An 18,766-nucleotide genomic window follows, 5' to 3' on the forward strand; every position below is an offset into this window, starting at 1 on the left:
CAACTGTATTTAAAATGAGATTAAATATTATATTGCCAGTGTTCACTAATATATAGAAATTCTATTTTATAGGATTTTAGTCTTTTTCCAGTCAAGTTAAAAAAGATTATGAAAAAGTATATGACGACAATATATAAAAAAGGAAGACAACACATGTGAACAAAATTGCTTAGTTATTATATTTATTATACAAATAACATAGTGGCAATGAAATTACAATGTTTAAATAAAGAAATAAGTTTAAGCCTTCATATTGCTGAGAATAATGCAGCTTACAAATTTAATTAATAATAACATTCCTTGAACCAAACTTCTTTACAAAAGTATTCAAGTATCCAAAGAAAATTTTGAATATTTTGCTTTGAAATAAATAATCCACTTGTTCCACCTTGAATGATTCTTCTAATCGCTCTCTGACAAATTATTATTTAATCAGATTAATAACAAAATACAGATCCATTTGTGTATTTGATTTATATGCAATTTTGATATTAAAAGTTAGTGCTTTTAGTTCAGAAAATAGAAGAGCATGTTTGTCAAACTTGTGTATCTGCCATATTTATAAAACACTTTTCCACTTGAAGTTAGGAGAATTTTCATATACTGTAACAGAAAGAAGGATCATATAAGTAACGTAATCAGAAAAAGTACTTTAATACCCTAAACGGTAATATCTAAAATATTTATTTTAAAACACCTAAATGCATATACATATTAACGACCGTATTTTTCGGCATATAAGCAGCACCTTTTTTCCTCAAAAAAGAGGCTGAAAATCTGGGTGCATCTTATACATCGAATACAGCATTTTTTTGCCTCCTGAAGCCCCGCCCCCTTCTCCAAAATGGCTGTGCATAGCCTTATGAAGCCTTTCAGAGAGCTCCTGGGGGTTGGGGAGGGCAGAAATAAGCAAAAAATGCGCCGTTTTTTGCCCCTCCAGCCCCCAGCAGCACTCTATAAGCCTCCATAAGGTTATGCATGCAGTTTTTTAAAACAAAAAACGGGCCGGTTTTTTGCTCGTTTCCCCCCCCCCCCAGGAGCACTCTGCAAGCCCTCCCAAGGCTATTGTTGCCTTTTATTTGAAAAAAACCAGGCCGTTTCTGCAAAAAACGGGCCATTTTGGGGAGGTTTGCAGAGTGCAAAAACTCCCCCCCCCTTGGAATTGATGAGAATTACATTGATCAAGTGCTGTGCCAGCAGGAACAAAGTTAGGTGCTGTAGATTGTCAGCAATTTCCTTCTCCAGCACATGGATAAATACACTTGGAAACATCTACCTACCTACCTACTCTCTCTCTCCCTACCTACCTACTGTATTTCTCTCTCTCTCTCTATCCCTCTATCTACCTACCTACCTACTCTCTCTCTCCCTACCTATCTACTGTATTTCTCTCTCTCTCTCACCTACTTACTCTCTCTCTACCTACCTACTGAATTTCTCTCTCTCCCCCTTTATCTACCTACCTACTCTCTCTCTCTCCCTATCTACCTACTGTGTTTCTCCCTCCCTCTCTATCCCTCTACCTACCTACCTACTCTCTCTCCCTACCTACCTACCTGCCTACTGTATTTCCCTCTATTTCCCTCTCTCTATCCCTCTACCTACATATCTACCTACCTACCTACACTTTCTCTCTCTCCCTACCTACCTATTGTATTTCTCCCTCCCTCTCTCTCTCTATCCCTCTATCTACCTACACACCTACTCTCTCTCCCTACCTATATACTGTATTTCTCTCTCTCTATTTCTCTCTCTCTATCCCTCTACCTACCTATCTACACACACTCTCTTCCTACCTACTGTATGTCTCTATCTCTATTTCTCTCTCTCTCCCTTTACCTACCTACCTAACTATTCTCTCTCTCTCCCTCCCTACCTACTGTATTTCTCTCTCTTTCTCTCCCTCTCTATCCCTCTATCTACCTACCTACTTTTTTAAAAAAATTGCCTCTTCAAAACCTTGGTGCGTCTTATACTCCGGTGCGTCTTATACTCCAAAAATACGGTACATTTTCAAAAAATACATTAAAAATCATAAAATCCATGTCATTTTCATACTTTCTGATGATGATATGTTGAGAAGCATTTTGTCAGGTAATTTTAATCATTCTTTTAATCACCTTTATAATATTTTTAACACGTTATTTTTTTCATCACATAAAAATATATAAATAACCTTAACCACCACAATTGGGACTGGCAAATTCCATTGCTAAGTTACAGAGTTATTAAGTGAGACATCATGTGAATTTGATTCGCAGGCTCCTCCATTGATTCTGCTTGTTGGTAGCTAGCTATGAAACGTGCAAATTAAATAAATAAGCAAAAATAAATGATGTTCATATGACCGAGAGATTTGTAAACATTCATTGATTGCGGAAAGCCCAAATCCTGACCACGTGACTGCGGGGAAGCTGTGATTATCTTAAGTGTGAGGACTTGTAATTTTATCTTCCTTTCATCATTCCGTATCCAACGATGTAATTGTTATATATAAACAGTGAAGTTACTTACCAACTTTCCCTTCTTTTTCTAGCTTCTTCAAGTGATGTGAGAGATTAATTTCCGCAGCTGAATGCAAATGAACAGGTGTGTCCTGGGATAAAGCATTCAAACAATGCATATTAATGGAACTTCATTTTTTTAAAAAGTAAAACAATTACCAGAACTCCTCAAATTTGGTACAGATTAAAACATTTTCAGGATTTTTATGCAAATAGCAGAAATTGACCAATCAATTCCTATTTTAATTGGGGGAGGGGGAATTGTTTAGCCCTATCATGAATCTTATACATTTTCTCTGAAGAACGTTTACTTTTTCTAGGTCAGTGATGGCTAACCTTTTCCAGTTGGCGTGCCCAGAGCGCCCAAACCCCCCAAATACAATGCGTGCACCCACACACGTGTGCGACCCCGTGCATGCACATGAGACCCCTCAACATGTCCCACCCCCGTGCAAGACCCTCCCGCATGTGCCCCACCCCCTGCATGTGCAGCAGAGACCTGAAGACTAGCTGGCCCGCGGGGGGCATGCGCACATGTGTGGTGGAGCTGAACTGAGGTGACAGCTTGCATACCATCAGATATGCTGTGTGCCACCATAGGTTTGCCATCACGGTTCTAGGTCATCTCATGATTTTTTATTAGACGTTTATCCTCAACTTTATAGTGCAGAGGAAAATTCGTAAAATTTGTTTCACAGATTTCTGAGTGGTAATTATTCTCCTAATACAATCTTACAACTAAACCCTGAAAACAACACAAATCAAAAGTTGATAGAGATAATACACCCAGATAGAAACAAAAAAAAGGGGGGGAGGTTTCATCACATGTTCGAAAGTCCTTGGCAATGAGCCAAGTCTTCAAGGCCCTTTGGAACATCAGTAAAATGGGGCAGGAATATTGATATATCGTAAAGGGAACCTCATTCCAGAGGACCAGTGTTGCTAGAGAAGGCGCTTCTCTTATTTTGAGTGATCCTTTGCAAAAAAGGTAACAGGGATATTGGGAACTCACTGACTCTGGGGCAGAACATTCTGTAGATCTTAGGAACATTTCATGCCCCACCCCCATGATCCCCTCCCCCATGGCCCTGGTGAACCTCCTCCTAGACCACAGTGAAATTGATTAATTTGATAGTGTCTGGAATAATTTCTTCAAGCTGGAAGCAATTTGAGGCATTCAAGAAATAGTGTTTTTGTTCTTGTTCTACTTTAGTTGAACTTATTATAAGAAAAAGGAAAACTAGTGGAAAAAACTCATTAGCGGATTTTACAAAAAAATGGTCCAATTTTGGAAGAGCTATTTAAAGTATGAAGAAAGCATGATAATCTTAATATTTTTGTATTAATACTATGTATTGTCCAGCATACAACCTGGTGCAATATGTATTTCTTTCTGGTTTCTGAAAGCAAGTACACATACATGGTGTTCTTTAGATAAATGTTGTTCTTGCTATGAATCATTAATTTCTTTTATATTGCATTGCGTTCTGCATAACTGAAATCTATTTTTAACCTAAACCAGATGCCATCTGTACCTTGTAAACGATTTTCACAAGTTCATTTGCTGTGAGAGATTTCCCAGCATTCTCATCCAGGACACGTAGGATTTGCTGCTCACGTGCATTTCTATGTAAAATATATTCTTGGATTTTAGCTCTTGCTTCTTTTATTACTGGTCCATGTCCTATAAAGACAACAACAGATGTTTCATTAACAAAAAATTCTGGGAGAACTTACTAATTAATAGTGTGTACAGGATACTTTTTAAGAAGAGATAATTCGTTCATATTGCAGAGTCAACATAGGACAGCCCAACAGCTTCTAATTTTGTAACATGTCTCTTTATTTGTTGCAGCATCTTTCCTCTGGAGTGGGACCCCTAGAGATCCAGATGTTCCCTCCTCCCCGACATTCAGGAACTTATTAAATGCTTTCTTCAAATTATGCCTTGATATTATAATTACAGCATAGTTCCAGGCTTTGAAGGAAGGTGAAGGATGAGACCTGCTAGATGGGGTCCCCCCGTCCCCCGATTCTATGTAATCTTTGGGCTATTCAAGAGACTTCTATCTAAAATCATTTTTAATTGTAAGCCACCCAGAGTTGTTGGGAATCTGGTGGCATATATATTATGTAAACAAGGAAATGAGAATTGTGATAAAAATACTGTATGGGATGAAAAAAGGACAAGTTCAAGTCTTTGATGAATATGAAGCCAATGCAGTTACCCAATGGCTTTGGTTCCATCTACATTTCATAATAATAGGTATGGGGATAGAATGGAGAACTTCTACTCCATCTGGACCATCTTGCATTCCCAGAGAAAAATACAGGATAAAGAAATACAGTAACTGTATGTATTGTAAAATGCGTTCAATTTGTTACACCCCTAACAGCAGGTTGAATCTGAGAAGACTTTTGGCTTAAGTATTATTGTGATATTCCAGTTCCATGATTTCTTTCATAGATTAGTTTGGAGGTGCTGAATTCTGAACTGTTGTCCTTATGGAGAATTGGGGAGGTGGGGAAAGACAGAGAGAATGAGTGTAAAAAACAGACATTTTAGCAGCCAAAGGACTTTTCACAAGTTAAGTAAATAGAGGATACATTTCATTTACTAGAAAGGAAACAACAAATTATATTACTATAGTCTAAAGCACAAGGGAACAAAAATAGTGTTTTATTTAAATAAAAAACATCTGAACTCTCCTCCCACAGTGACCACTTTCTATGAAGCTCCAGATGTAGATTTACAAGGTGAGAGACTCTGAAAGCTGGAACATTTTAGCATAGCATAGTCTCTTATGGAGAGAGAAAAAATACGAAATATTTTGCAAACAGGAATCAATAAGAGACACTCATTCCTATTTCCACAGTATCCGTGATTACAAAACATTGAGATAAAAAACCTCCAGGCCGCAACGCAGCGTTTGAGACACTTAAAATAATTATACTTGTGGCAAAGAGCTAATACAATTAATATCAAATGTATAACTTACCTGGGTATATTAAATCAGCTTTCATTCCCAGAAGTTTTTCCAATGACTTCATGTAGTCATAAAGATCTTCAAACACTGTTGTTCCTTCTCCTAAAATACAATCACCAGAAAATATTGCATTTTCTTCTAGCAGATGTAAAACCATGTGGTCATCCGTATGTCCTGGGGTATATAATACCCTGCAGTGTGACAAGAGAAGTGAAATGTGACTGTAATATTCAAGTTGTTCTTCAAGTTCTTCAAATTGAAGTAAGTTCTAAGAGTGGCAAATGAAGATACTTTTTAAAAGCTCAGATCCACAATTTAAATGAATGATCCTTATACTGTGTGGAAGCAGAGGTATGAGCAAATTTTTTCTCTGTAAAAGGATTTTTAAAATAAGGACAAACTTTAACTACTTCTAGCTTAAGATAAATTTCCTAAAGAAACCAAAGCAGATAAAGGCAGAAACAAGGCAGATAAAGTCATTCCAAAAAAATCAACCATGAATAATTTTATGCACATTGCCATCCACCAAAAGCACAGAAACCTGTGTAGCCCTATCATGTAGTCCTTGATTACAATAGCTCATTTAGTGATTGTTCGAAGTTACAACAGCACTGAAAAAAGTGACTTATGACCGTTTTTCACACTTCCGACCATTGTAGCCTCCCCCGTGGTCATGTGACCAAAATTCAGCCGCTTGGCAACTGACTCATGTTTATAACAGTTGCATTGTCCTGCAATGATTCATTTGTGGTCCTATGTCGCGGACTAATTGTACTGAGAAAAGAGCATCACTTAAAGATGTTGGAGCCTGAGCACACACACAGATGGAAACCCAACTTATTTAGGGTTTTGAAGAAATTTCTTTTGAAAGTTGTGCAGAAATTATCAGAAACCAGTAAGAATAGTCACATATTACAGAGATAAATATATGTACTGTATGCATTAAAGGTAAAGGTTTCCCCTGTACAATCATTTCCCACTCTATGGGGCACTGCTCATCTCCTAAAAGGGAACCACCACTGTCTGAAAACACTCTGTGGTCTTTTGGCCAGCATGACTATATGCCAAGGTTCACGGAATGCGGCTACCTTCCCACTGAAGTGGTAGCTATTTATCAACTTACATTTGCATGTTTTCAAATTGCTGGATGGGCAGAAGCTGGGGCAGATAATAGGAGCTCACCCATTCATGTGGTGTTCAGGTCTCAAACCTGGTCTCTTAGCTTTCCAGTTGACAGATTCAGCCTTTTTAATTGCTGAGCCATCGCACTCCCTTATCATTAAAGACTAGGCAAAACATCTAATCTATTTTAACTAATCTCACAAGCCCTTTTAGTTCTGAAATGATAAAAATGAACTGTAAATGAGCTGAAAAAAAAATTTGTACATGAAAAAGTTGCAAACAGCAATATGAAATGTTTACATTTACCTGAGAGTAGCTCCCTCTGTGTTTAAAACATCTCCATCTCTTAAGTACACATACTTCTGCTTTCCTTTTATTACTTCTTCTTGATGTGGGTTCCGTGGAAGCTTGCTTATGCAATATTCATAACCTAATTTTAAAATTAAACAATGTGCCATACCAGAATTTAGTTGGAAATTCATATACCCCTTTTTAAAAAAGATAGTATTTCTAGATCAGGGGTGTCCAAACTTGGGAACTTTAAGACTTGTGGACTTCAACTCCCAGAATTCCCCAGCCAGCTGACTATCTCTGATCTTAAACCGACATAAAATAGCTCCAAATGATTTCAAATTTTGGAAGCTGGTAATGCATTTACAAGGTTGCTTCATGTTATTAGTGTTTTCTTTTTAATGATTTTTTAAAAAAATAAAATGGATTTATGTTATTATACAAGTGCAGATTAATCAAGGCAGAATGTATGATCTATGCTATACATGCTGCCTATTATTCAAATAATTGTGGTAACAGCCTCACTAGTCTAGCAAGTTCTTTACTAGACAAACAAACAAACAAACAAAGAAAAAAACGTTTCTTTTTTGGAATATCAAATTCTACAACCTTACCTGGTTCTAATGAAACAACTGTTAAAATGCATATTAGCAAAATGCATACAAATATTAAAACAATCAATGTTCTTTATTTTGCAAAGAAGCTCCATTTCCTCCTCTCATGAAGAGATTTGAAAAGACCCATTTCTGCAGGATTTTTGAGTATCTTAACTTGAACAAATACAGTTGGGAAGAACACTTGTTTTGGTGTTTGGGAGATCATTCAGCTCACCCTAGTGATAATGTAATTTAGGTTGGTGCTTACTTTTAAAGAAAAATAGATCATACACATACTTTGAGATAAAAGCCCTTCTATTTAAAATAAATGTTTAAAAAAATCAGTGGAAGTTTTAACTAGTATTTATTTTAACTAATTTTTGTATACTTAAATCCACAAAACTGATGAAAATGGGTAATGAGATATGAGCTAGTGTATTTATCAGCCTCTTCCCAAATCAGCAAGAGAAAGAAGATGGCACCTTCAATTTTTATGAATAAATATGAAGAACTGATTTTGCAAGTGTCAGGCAAATTTATTTAAGATAAATTTCTCTGTTTAACAGAATGGCAAATGTTATATTTTTATAATACAGGTAGTCTCAATTTATTACCAAAATTGAGACCACAATTTATGTTGCTAACCAAAATGGTTGTTAAGTGAGTTGCACTTAATGTCCTTTTTTGCCACAGTTGTTAAGCAAAGCACTATAGTTGTTAATTGAAACACACAGTTGTTAAGCAAATCCTCAGTGTCACCTTTTCAGTGGTGTTTTAACTTTGAAAAGTTATTAAACAAATGGTTCTAAGTTGAAGATTACCTGTACCTGATTTTTTCCAGCTTTAATTTTGGCTAAGCATATTAACAACTGGTTAATTATTCCCCACCATGTCTATAGACAAGGGTCTGTAAGTCCAATGTTTCTGACGTCCTTCCTTCTTTGCCTGTCTATTATATAACATTTTCTATATAACTCTAACCTGCTTTGTATGCGAAGTTTGCAAATTTTAAAAACTGCAGAAAATACTTACTGGCTGGAATATTTTCACAAATATCGGATATGCCTCCAGTGTGATCATGGTGCCAATGAGTTACTAAAATTTCCTGGATAGAAATGTTGAATTCATGGAGTGTTTTTTTCAAACAGCTTATATATTCAGGTATAGATGGCTCTCCGGTATCTATTAGGATCCTTCTATAATAAAAACAGATTACGCCAAGAAAGGGTTAATTAATAAAAAAATGATGCTAGCAACTTTTTGATCCAGGTTAAAAAAGTATAATGTGACATGAAAAGAAATATAAGAGCAATTAATTAATGGAATACCCTGTCTCCTAGAGTTGTGCATACTCCATCACTGGAGGGTTTCAAAAATTGCTTGGATAACCATTTGCCTGAGGTGGTATAAGACTCTTGCCTTGAGAAGTGGGCTGAACTAGAAGACCTCCGAGGTCCCTTCCAGCCCTATGATTCTACGTTCTATTTCTATATCTCATTTCTTTTGTGTAATTCGTAATCCTAAAGAAAATTATAGGAGTTGCAAATCAATAAATCAGATTGGTCATATATGCCATTCCAGTTTTCACTGAGCAGCTTACATGCGTTATTTTATATGAAAAAAAATTACAATAGGCACCCAGTCACTTGATAGTGATATGGGTAGCATATAAATTTAATAAATAAAATTCTATATCAGGAAAAATAAGCCACGCTTTCAAATACCCAAAAGAAAAATATTTAAGGACATATCTACTCTTAAAGCAAGATTGCATTGCCTTTCTAAACCCAGTAAAACACATTTCAAGTGGGATGCTGTTGCAAAGTAGTCTTCAGAAGTTGTGAATGCTTCAACACTGGAAGTTTTTAAGAAGATGTTGGATAACCATTTGTCTAAAATGGTGTAGGGTTTCTTACCTAAGCAGGGGGTTGGACTAGAAGACCTCCAAGGTCCCTTCCAACTCTGTTATTCTATTCTATTCTATTATTCTATTCTACTCTATTCTAGTCTGTTCTAGTCTATTCTCATAATAAGACTATGAGAAAAGAGATAATAGTGAAAAAAATCATTTGGTCTATAAATCTAATCCAGTGAACAAAAGAAATGATACTTTATAACAAAATGGATCCAATATGATCCAATAAAAATGTAATAAAGAGAAATTTGTCCACAGAAGGGGAAAAGTATTGCAGTTAGAGGAGAGCAAGAGCAAAATAAAAAGTGACAAGCTGAATGAGATTCCAAGTAAGACTTATATTGCCTAAGAGGAGAACTAAATTGTAATAGCCAAGATTCCAGATTGGGCTCTGTAGACCACCCAGACATGTTCCCTAGATAGCAATCATCACGAGGTCTAGCGGCTTTAAAATAGCATATTGCCTGAGACTGCCTTTATTTCATTTATCCTGCAATAAAGGAAACTAAAATTTAGCTACAGTTATTCCAGTTTTAAATTGGACACAATTTTCGCTGTGAATATGACTTAGCATGCTTCATTGACTTTTTGATTGATCTGGGAAGGGATTAGTCCTTCCCTCGTGGGTTCACTCCCTCCCCTTGGCCATGGGGAATGGCCCTATTCCAGACACTTGATCAGCATTCTCCCATAAAATGGCTAACTTGCTCTTTCTAAAGTATTTGTCAGTGTTACCTAGGCTCCTTATTGTTACCTACTAACTAGTACAAGTTTACTAGTGCAATTCTGAAAGCACCAGGCTTTAGGTTTAGAGCAGGGGTCTACAACCTTAAACACTCAAAGAGACATTTGGACCCATTTCCCACGGGAAAAAAACCCACTGGGAGCCACAAAATCTGGATGGGGGTGGGTGGGCCAACTCAATGCCACACTCCTACCCAGTCAGATACACCCCCCCCCCCCGCCATGCCTATCCAGGTTTTGTGGCTCCCGGTGTTTTATTTTCTGAGGGAAAGGAGTATCTCTCTCTGTCTCTCTCGCTCTGTCTCATTCTCTCTCTCTTTCTCTCTCTCATCTATCTATCTGTCTGTCTCTGCTCTCCTGCCCAGCTTCACATGTCATGTGAATCCAACCACTTGGGCTAGGGGGAGTGGACGCTGGCAGGCAAAGCCAAGTCTTGCAGATCCATGTAAAATAAGGCAACTCCAATCCGGATCCTGTCAGGGAGCCACAGTTGTTAAGTGAATGACTGCAGTCGTTAAATTAGTAACAAAGTTGTTAAATGAATATGGCTTCCTCACTGACTTTGCCTGTCAGAAGATCGCAAAAGGTATCACATGACCCTGGAACACTGCAAATGTCATAAATATGAACCTGTTGCCAAGCATCCAAATTTTTTTTAAATAAAATTTTTTATTAGATAAACATTTAAAACATTGGACATAGTGGGACATTTCTGGCATAAACATTTCCATATAGTGATTAGAACTTATAACAATTACATTTTATACCCATTACATAGGTGTATGTAGTCGGTCAGATTACCAAGCATCCATATTTTGATCACAGAGTTGGGCAATGGATGTAAGACTGAAAAACACTCACAAGTTACCTTTTTCAGTGCTGACTTATAAGGGGCATTAAATAAATGATGACAAGTTGAAGACTACCTTTAATTTAGAGTCACTTTGGGTATTTCTAAACATGGCCTGTTCTCTACATCTGCAATCTCTGAACCATGGTATTTTCTGACACAAGGATTAGAACCCTTTAAAAAAACAGTGAGGTTCATATTCAGAAACAGCCCAACCAACTCCTCATAGATGTGCAGCTCTTCTGTGCCAATCTTTTAGTTGAGCAACTTGACTAAAGAATCTGCCTACACTTGTCCAGCCAGTCCCCACTAAGCATTAAGGAGACTCATTGGTGGTTTTCCCCCCTAAGGCAGTGCTGCTTCTTCTTCTTCTTTTTTTAAGTTACTAAATTTCGAAGTCAAACATTAAAACACCAACTAACCTACAAGGGAAAAGGGAAAGGGAATAGCAAAACAAATTAAAAGTGATTAAAAAACCACGCAAACATGTTTATGACAAAGCTGATCTCAACAATTGCAGCTAACAAATCTTAAAGGTTGTCACGTTTGAGACACTTTAATCTACTGGGAAGGCAAAAGTAAAGTCTTTTTCTTAACTTGTCCCGCAAACAGCACCACTTACAGGCTTTGTCAATGAAGCCGAATAGATGTTTACAAATTTCCTTGAGCTTAAAGACTGGAGAACAGCACTTTCAATACAGCAATGGAAAAGTCCCAAGCCTGCACTTCTAGGGGAGTAAGATCCTGGAGTTAAAATAGGATTTCTGAATAGAGAAAATTGCATTGCAACGCTCCTAGGTTGCATTCACGGCTTCTGCATTTATTTATTTACTAGATTTGTGTGCCGTTCACCTGCTCCAAAGGCGACTTTAATTACATGCATAGAATAATACGGTCAGCGATGTCTCCACCGCCCCCAAATGTTTATGGATTTGCCTTCTCCCGCCACCAAGCTAGGCCAGTACTACTTGTACAATAAAGAGGAATCGTATGAATTAATACTCAGAGCAGCGCGTGAAAAGCAGGAGGTCGCAATAGGAATTCCCGGGCAGCCGTCGAGTCTCGCTTTCCTAAACGGAACGGAAGGGCTCATGCGAAGATAGCGCTTTACCCACCGGAGCTAACAGATCCGAAGGAGCGGACCGGCGTCTATCCCTCCCCGAGGTGCTTCCCACCTACCTGGGCCCGGTTCCCACCAAGTAGGTGTTGGTCCCCTGGAGAGTCATAGGCCCCGGGTTACAGCCCAGGACGCGGATTACACGCGTCGACAGCTTCTCCACTTTGGGCAGCACCGACAACATCTTTGCAGCCACCTTCGCTCGCGGCCAGCCTGAAAAGTCGGGCAAAGAGAGAGCGAGCGAGTGAGCGAGAGCGCCAAGAATATAGAGATAGGAAAAAGGGTAGAGCGACAACTTTGGAGATTTTACTTGTTGGCTTTCTTTTAACGCACCACTGAGTATAATTTTATCTCCTGCGCTCTTCTTTGCCCTTCCCTGGTTAGAATAGGTTGGCGCACGAAGGAATCCAGAGTTTTTAAAGAGCGCGATTCTTCAGCGGTCCAGGTTCACACATTGTGCCGAACCTTGCAAGGAAACGGAAGATGGCTACAAATGCAAAGAAAGAGTTAACGCGATACTTCCTTAAAAGCAAAGTGGGCAGAACTTGGATAGAAATCGGGAATCCCGAGGAGGCGCCTCCCAGGCCAGCTGGGGAGAGAAGGGGAAGCAGATCCAGTATGTAGAAGAGATGAGAGAGAGCGCTTTTAGCAATCATAGGAGAAATTTGTTTCTAAAATATGTATGTCAGAAACAATAAATGTCCTACATTATCTATTCTATAATATTATTATTGAATAAATTTTTTAATTGTAATCAGCTGGTCCTCTGGCTAAATAAATATATGCTCCCCATAAGGTACTATGCAAACGTACTAAATCACTTTATAGTTGACATCTGTGTGGTTTGCCTGATAAAATAGAAGTGGTTTGCTCTATTTCAATCTTCTGTGCCATATGAAATGATGCCTTTCCTATTGTTAGCCAAGTGATGCCCAGCATATTATTATTATTATTATTATGTGGTCAATCTTTGGTGAGATTCACAGCCTTTGGGGCTGGTTGGTAGCTCAACAGCTTGAGTCCTAACTATGGACCTAGGAACTGTTAACGTAACGTCAGGATATAAGCTGTTCCAAGTAGGGTGGTTTTTTGTAGAGTCAGAATGTTCAGGTCAGGTAAATTTAGAATTTTCAAATAGCGAGGTAGCCCTTTAGGTATTGCTCCAAGGGCTCCAATTACAATTGGGACAACACATGATTTCTTTTTCCACAGTCGCTCAACCTCAATTTGCAAGTCCCGGTATTTTGTCATTTTTTCTTGCTGTTTATCTTCAATTCGTGCATCACCAGGTATTGCAATGTCAATGAACCATACTTTTTTCTTTTCAATTATTGTTATGTCAGGTGTGTTGTAGGCCAAGTGCCTGTCAGTCTGGATTCTGAAGTCCCACAAGATCTTGACTTTCTCATTCTCTAAAACCTTCTCAACCTGATGGTCCCAGTGGTTTTTGCTGTACTCAGATCCAAACTTTTGACACAATTTCCAGTGAATAATCTTAGCAACGCGATCATGGCGTTGTAGGTAGTCAGTTTGTGAAATTTTGCTGCACCCGCTGATCAAGTGGTTGACTGTCTCATCTTTCTCATTACAGAGGCGACATTTGCTGTTGGTGGTAAATGTTGAATTTTTGCCTTCATGCAGTTTGTGGCTAAGGCTTGTTCTTGAGCTGCCAAAATAAAGCCTTCTGTTTCTTTTTTCAGTACTCCTAATCTTAACCAGTTCCAAGTTAGTTTTTGGTCAGCTTTGCCTTCAATACTTTTCAAGTATTGGCCACGCATAGCTTTGCTTTTCCAATTTTCAGCTCGCTTCTCAATTACTTCTTTCTTATATTCAGCTTTTAACTTAGTTGTCTTCAAAAGGCCTCCTTTATTTACTTCCTTAATAATTGGTTCTTCACTTTTCTGGATTTAATCATTCAAGCTGTGTCTTTCTTCTTCCACAGTCTGCTTTACTTGTAGGAGTCCTCGACCACCCTCTGCTCTTGGTAGATACAATCGGTCAACATCACTTTTAGGGTGCAAAGCATGATTCATTGTCATAAGCTTCCTTGTTTTTCTGTCCAAATTGTCCAACTCCATCTGGGTCCAGTCAATTATTCCTGCAGTGTATCGAATTACAGGTATAGCCCACGTATTTATGGCTTTTATGATGTTTCCTCCACTCAGTTTGGACTTTAATATCTTGTTGTTGTTGTTGTTTTTAAAATTATAATAATATAGTATAATAAAAATTATACAATTATATATGTATGTGTGTGTGTATGTATGTGTGTATATGTAAGTAGAAAAATAGGAACCACCTTTGGTAGTGGGAAGGAGTGTGCCTTCGGCGTCTAGTCATGCCAGCTACATGACCACGGAGACGTCTTCGGACAGCGCTGGCTCTTTGCTTTGAAATGGAGATGAGCACCGTCCCCTAGAGTAGGGAATGACTAGCACATATGTGTGAGGGGAACCTTTACCTCTACATACATACTTACATGCATACACACATACAATTTTATTGCTATAATAAAAATTATATGCTCCCTATATTCTTCGCTCATTTCTTGCAGTATGAAGGGAAGCAGGGAGAGGGGGAGGGAGGGAGGAAGGGAGAGGAAAAGGGAGAGGGAGAGGGAGAGTGAGAGAGAGAGAGAGAGAGTGAGAGAGTGCCATAATGAGGCAACCTAGCATTTGATAGGGAGCTACTAGATAAAATTGAAACTACTGAATCTAAGGTACAAAAGCTACATATTCTTGTTGAAGGCAAAGCATTAAACTAATTGAATTCTAAAACATATGGATGGTGTTCCAATTTCCCACCCAGATGGAGATAGTTCATTTCCATATCTGATAGCCCTCAAAAAAGGAGTTTGTGGAGAATTTCATGGAAGGAATTCCTTTACCCTCGTCATTTCCATCTAGCTGGATATTTTGGGTACCCTCAAGTTGTTTTATAAATCAGTTACCATAAGATCCCATTTAATTCACCATAATCAATAAGGACTGCAAATGTTATGGGATTCAACACTTCAACAATTTCCAGTTTCTTTACTGTTTTTAATCTTTATTGCCTCGAATAGAGATTGGGGAAATGTCTAATCTCTGTAACTATTAAGGAATTTCAATTCCCAGAAGATCCTTAACTGGCAGAGGTAGAAGATACTGAGAGATACAGTTCCGTGATTTTTTTTTCAAGGATCTCTCACAGTTTATGGTGAGGATAAACTCACTGAGAGCAAAGGTGAAATATGTATGCTTCTTGGGTTTATGGTAATTAAATAATTTGCATAAATGAATAAAAATAATGTTTAGCTGTGCAAACATTATTGTGCAGGATATTGAAATAACATGTCCTTGAGAACACATTTTGTCTGTAGATGGCAGTAACAGCACTGAAGATTACAAACTGTCATAATAAAATTTGTAGGGAAAGTTAAATTGCAAAATTTCCCCAATATTGTATCTGTGCAAAGCAGATGATCAAATTTTCAAGGTATACTTAAGTATGTAATATTGTGTGTAGTTAAGTTTATATGACTCTTTTTGGGTTTTATAATACTGAAACATTAATTAATAGATTTGTAGTTTCCCCCCCCAAAGATCTACTGGCAATCTACCCACCCCAACTTTAAATAATACTATAGTCAGCAAAGGCATTATTACTTTTTCACTGCATAGTGAGATGGCTACCTTACAGTGCAATCCATCCTTGAACTAAGAAATAAATTATTTTGCCCTATTGGGCAAGCCCTATTTTCTCTGAAGAATGGAACAGGAGACTGTTGTTATTCTTGCATTTTTAAATCCTGGACAAATTAAGGAAATTGACTGATGGGTTTTTCTTGAGTTTGTTTCCACTAAAAGTTATCTTGCCAGGAAGGAAGAAAACACCAAACTAAATCCTTAAAAATGGGTGAGATGGGCCTAGCTGTTTTCCTGATTAGGTAGAACAATCAATCAGTTTCCAGAAGTTGTGGATGCTCTGCATTGGAGGTTTTCAAGAAGAGATTGGACAGCCAATGTCTTGGACAGTATATCTGAAATGGTTTCCTGTCTGAGTAGGGGGTTGGATTAGAAGACCTCCAAGGTGCCTTCCAACTTTGTTATTCCGTTAGGTATGTATGACCAAGTAAATCTACCTGTAAAGTTGACTGGTGTCAGGTATGGAATGTTCTATGCATGTAATTGGTCAGCAGGGCATTTCTGAACATAACCTGTTTTGAAATAATAGTAAATCCATGTTAAATAATAATTTGATGATAGGTCATGAGGTTGGAGGAAGGATAATAAGAATGAGGTGCCTTCTCTCATGTCACTCTGCCCCATGCCTCTGACTTATCAACCTGGCTAACAGCTGTGGAAAAGAGAGATTATGTGGGGTGAAAAGATGGAAGCTCTGTCCTTTAATGGCAGGGAAAATTTATTAATTATATGACTTCTACACTGTACCATCTTTAGCCAACTGACTCTAAATCATCTCTAGCCACAAATATAAAAATCAGTAAATACAAATAATATTTAATATATAAATCTAACATGAACATAGCAATACACATCTCACTTACTTTGGCTATGTCATGTGGAGAAAGCAATTATGTTCAATTATGTTTGGAAGTGTTAGCAATAAAAGGAAACCAGGTCATCAAAGAACACAGGGCTGGACAATATAAGAAAGAACACAGTGGCTGGACACCAGTCAGAACATAGAGAACTCAAAGAAATAATGAAAGACAGAAGACGTGGTGATACCTGGCCCATAGAATTGCCAATATTCGTCGATGACTGAATGCATAACATTAGCAGCAGCAGCAATATATATTTATACTATAATATACATACTAAATATAAGGTAATCCATCATTCATGATCTCAGCATGTACCTGTCTAGTGAGCAGACTTCAAGACCTTCTGGAAAAGAAAAAACAGGATTTATTTATTGGAAAAGGGCTATTCTTGCTTTGGGTAGAAAACTAAACCAATAAAAGGGAAGACGCCAAGAAAAGTTATTTGCCCCCTCTGGTTGAATGTCTTATAAGTGTGTACCTTCAGAAGATATTCTGTATGTATTGAACAGACAGGTTCTGGGCAGAAAAAAACAATCTTGAAGATAGCAGATTCCCAGTCATATAGGGATTTATGGTAAGAACCAGCATATTAAAATACATTTGAAAACAAACTTGAAGTTAGTGTAGCGCCTAGGTATATTGCAAAAATAAGAAGTTCAGTTCATAACAGGGGTGGGCTCCTGCCAGTTCTAATCTCTTCTATAGAAGAGGTTCCACAAGTGCCGTTTAGAACCAGTTCCAGCTCCCCCCCTCCCCGCCTGTCCACACACCATCAAGATGAAGAGCGAGAGGAGGAATTCTGGGAGTTGAAGTCCACAAGTTTTAAAGCTGTCAAGTTTGAACACCCCTGGTTTTTTTTTTCTAAAGGGTTAGGGCTGCAAAGGTCTTGTAACTTGACAGCTTTAAGACTTGCACACTTCAATGCCAGAGTTCCTGAGCCAACGTTTTGGTTGCTAAGCAAGAGCGTTGTTAAGTGAGTTTCACCACATTTTACAAGTTGGCCACGCCCACCCAGCCACATGCCTGGCAAGCCCACCCGGTCACATGGCCAGCAAGCCACTCCCACAAAGCAGGCCACACCTACAGAAGAGGTTCTAAAAATTTTTGAAACCCACCACTAGGTGGGTTTTGTCAGGGGAAAAACGCCTGATATCTGAGATCAATGGACCGTGGCTGATTCCCTTCCGCATATCTTTTGAGATATTGAGAAAAAATAAAAGTCTTTGAAAGTATTCTAATTAATAAACAAACTTTAATAATAAAATAATAAAAGTAAATGAAACAGAAAATAACTAATGGTTACATTTTGATAATGAAAGCTACGTCTGCCAAGTTAGCAGGCGAACAAAGAAGAAAAAGGATTTTTGGAATGTGTAACCGCATGCGCAATAAATCACTTTCAGATAACATTTTGTTTTATGACCTGCGCAATAAAGCTTTCTTAGTTTAACTCTTGAGTGTCAATTCATTCAGTTCAGGCCTAGCAAACTTTTTAACATCGTGACACCCCTTCTTTTGCTAGTCTGGGCTGACGTCATCAAATCATCAATTAAGGCACATCTTCTTTCGCAGATATTCGTGTTGATTTGCAGCAAGTGGTTTGTTAAGCATGTCTGCAATCTGATCATGTGTAGAAACATATTGCAATTTAACAAAACCTTGCTTAACTAATTGCTTTGTGTTTTGATAACGAATGTCAATGTGTCTGGACCTAGAACCTGTGAAATGTGACTCAGAAATATAAACAACAGATACATTATCTTCCATCACGGTGATTGGTCGAATCGGACGTGTCCAGATATCTGTGATCAAAGCATCAAACCACGTTAGAGAATTACAAGCATCTGAAACACAAGCATATTCAGCTTCAGTAGATGAACATGAAACAAAACTCTGTTTTCTCACTTGCCAGTAAACAGGACAACCATTTAGGAACATCATGTAACCAGAAGTGCTTTTGCGTGACTTCTTGTCGCTCGCCCAGTCGGCGTCAGCAAAACAAATCAACTTTGGTTGATCAGTGTGTGTTGGTTCTAGCAATAACTTCATGTGCTTAGTGTGTTTCAGGTATTTCAACAACTTCTTAATGCA

The 18,766-nt window shown here is 38.0% G+C and overlaps 1 protein-coding gene across 2 annotated transcripts; it reads right to left on the reverse strand.

The window, feature by feature from the left end:
• Positions 1 to 156: 156 nt before the first annotated feature.
• On the reverse strand, positions 157 to 12,615 carry LACTB2 (lactamase beta 2). Of its 2 annotated transcripts, XM_081952425.1 has the most exons (8): positions 12,460 to 12,606; positions 12,189 to 12,339; positions 8,533 to 8,696; positions 6,920 to 7,043; positions 5,504 to 5,682; positions 4,040 to 4,188; positions 2,515 to 2,596; positions 157 to 603 (listed from the first exon to the last, which is right to left on the reverse strand). In XM_081952425.1, exons 2-8 carry the CDS (start codon positions 12,308 to 12,310, stop codon positions 560 to 562), a joined length of 864 nt encoding a protein of 287 aa, XP_081808551.1. In that variant the 5' UTR covers positions 12,311 to 12,339; positions 12,460 to 12,606; the 3' UTR covers positions 157 to 559. The 2 variants fall into 2 exon arrangements, with proteins under 2 accessions (XP_081808551.1, XP_081808550.1); XM_081952424.1 differs by having other exon boundaries at positions 12,189 to 12,615.
• Positions 12,616 to 18,766: the final 6,151 nt, after the last annotated feature.

Source organism: Natrix helvetica (genome assembly GCF_964273705.1).
Source record: "Natrix helvetica genome assembly, chromosome: 4".
Taxonomy (NCBI): domain Eukaryota; kingdom Metazoa; phylum Chordata; class Lepidosauria; order Squamata; family Natricidae; genus Natrix; species Natrix helvetica.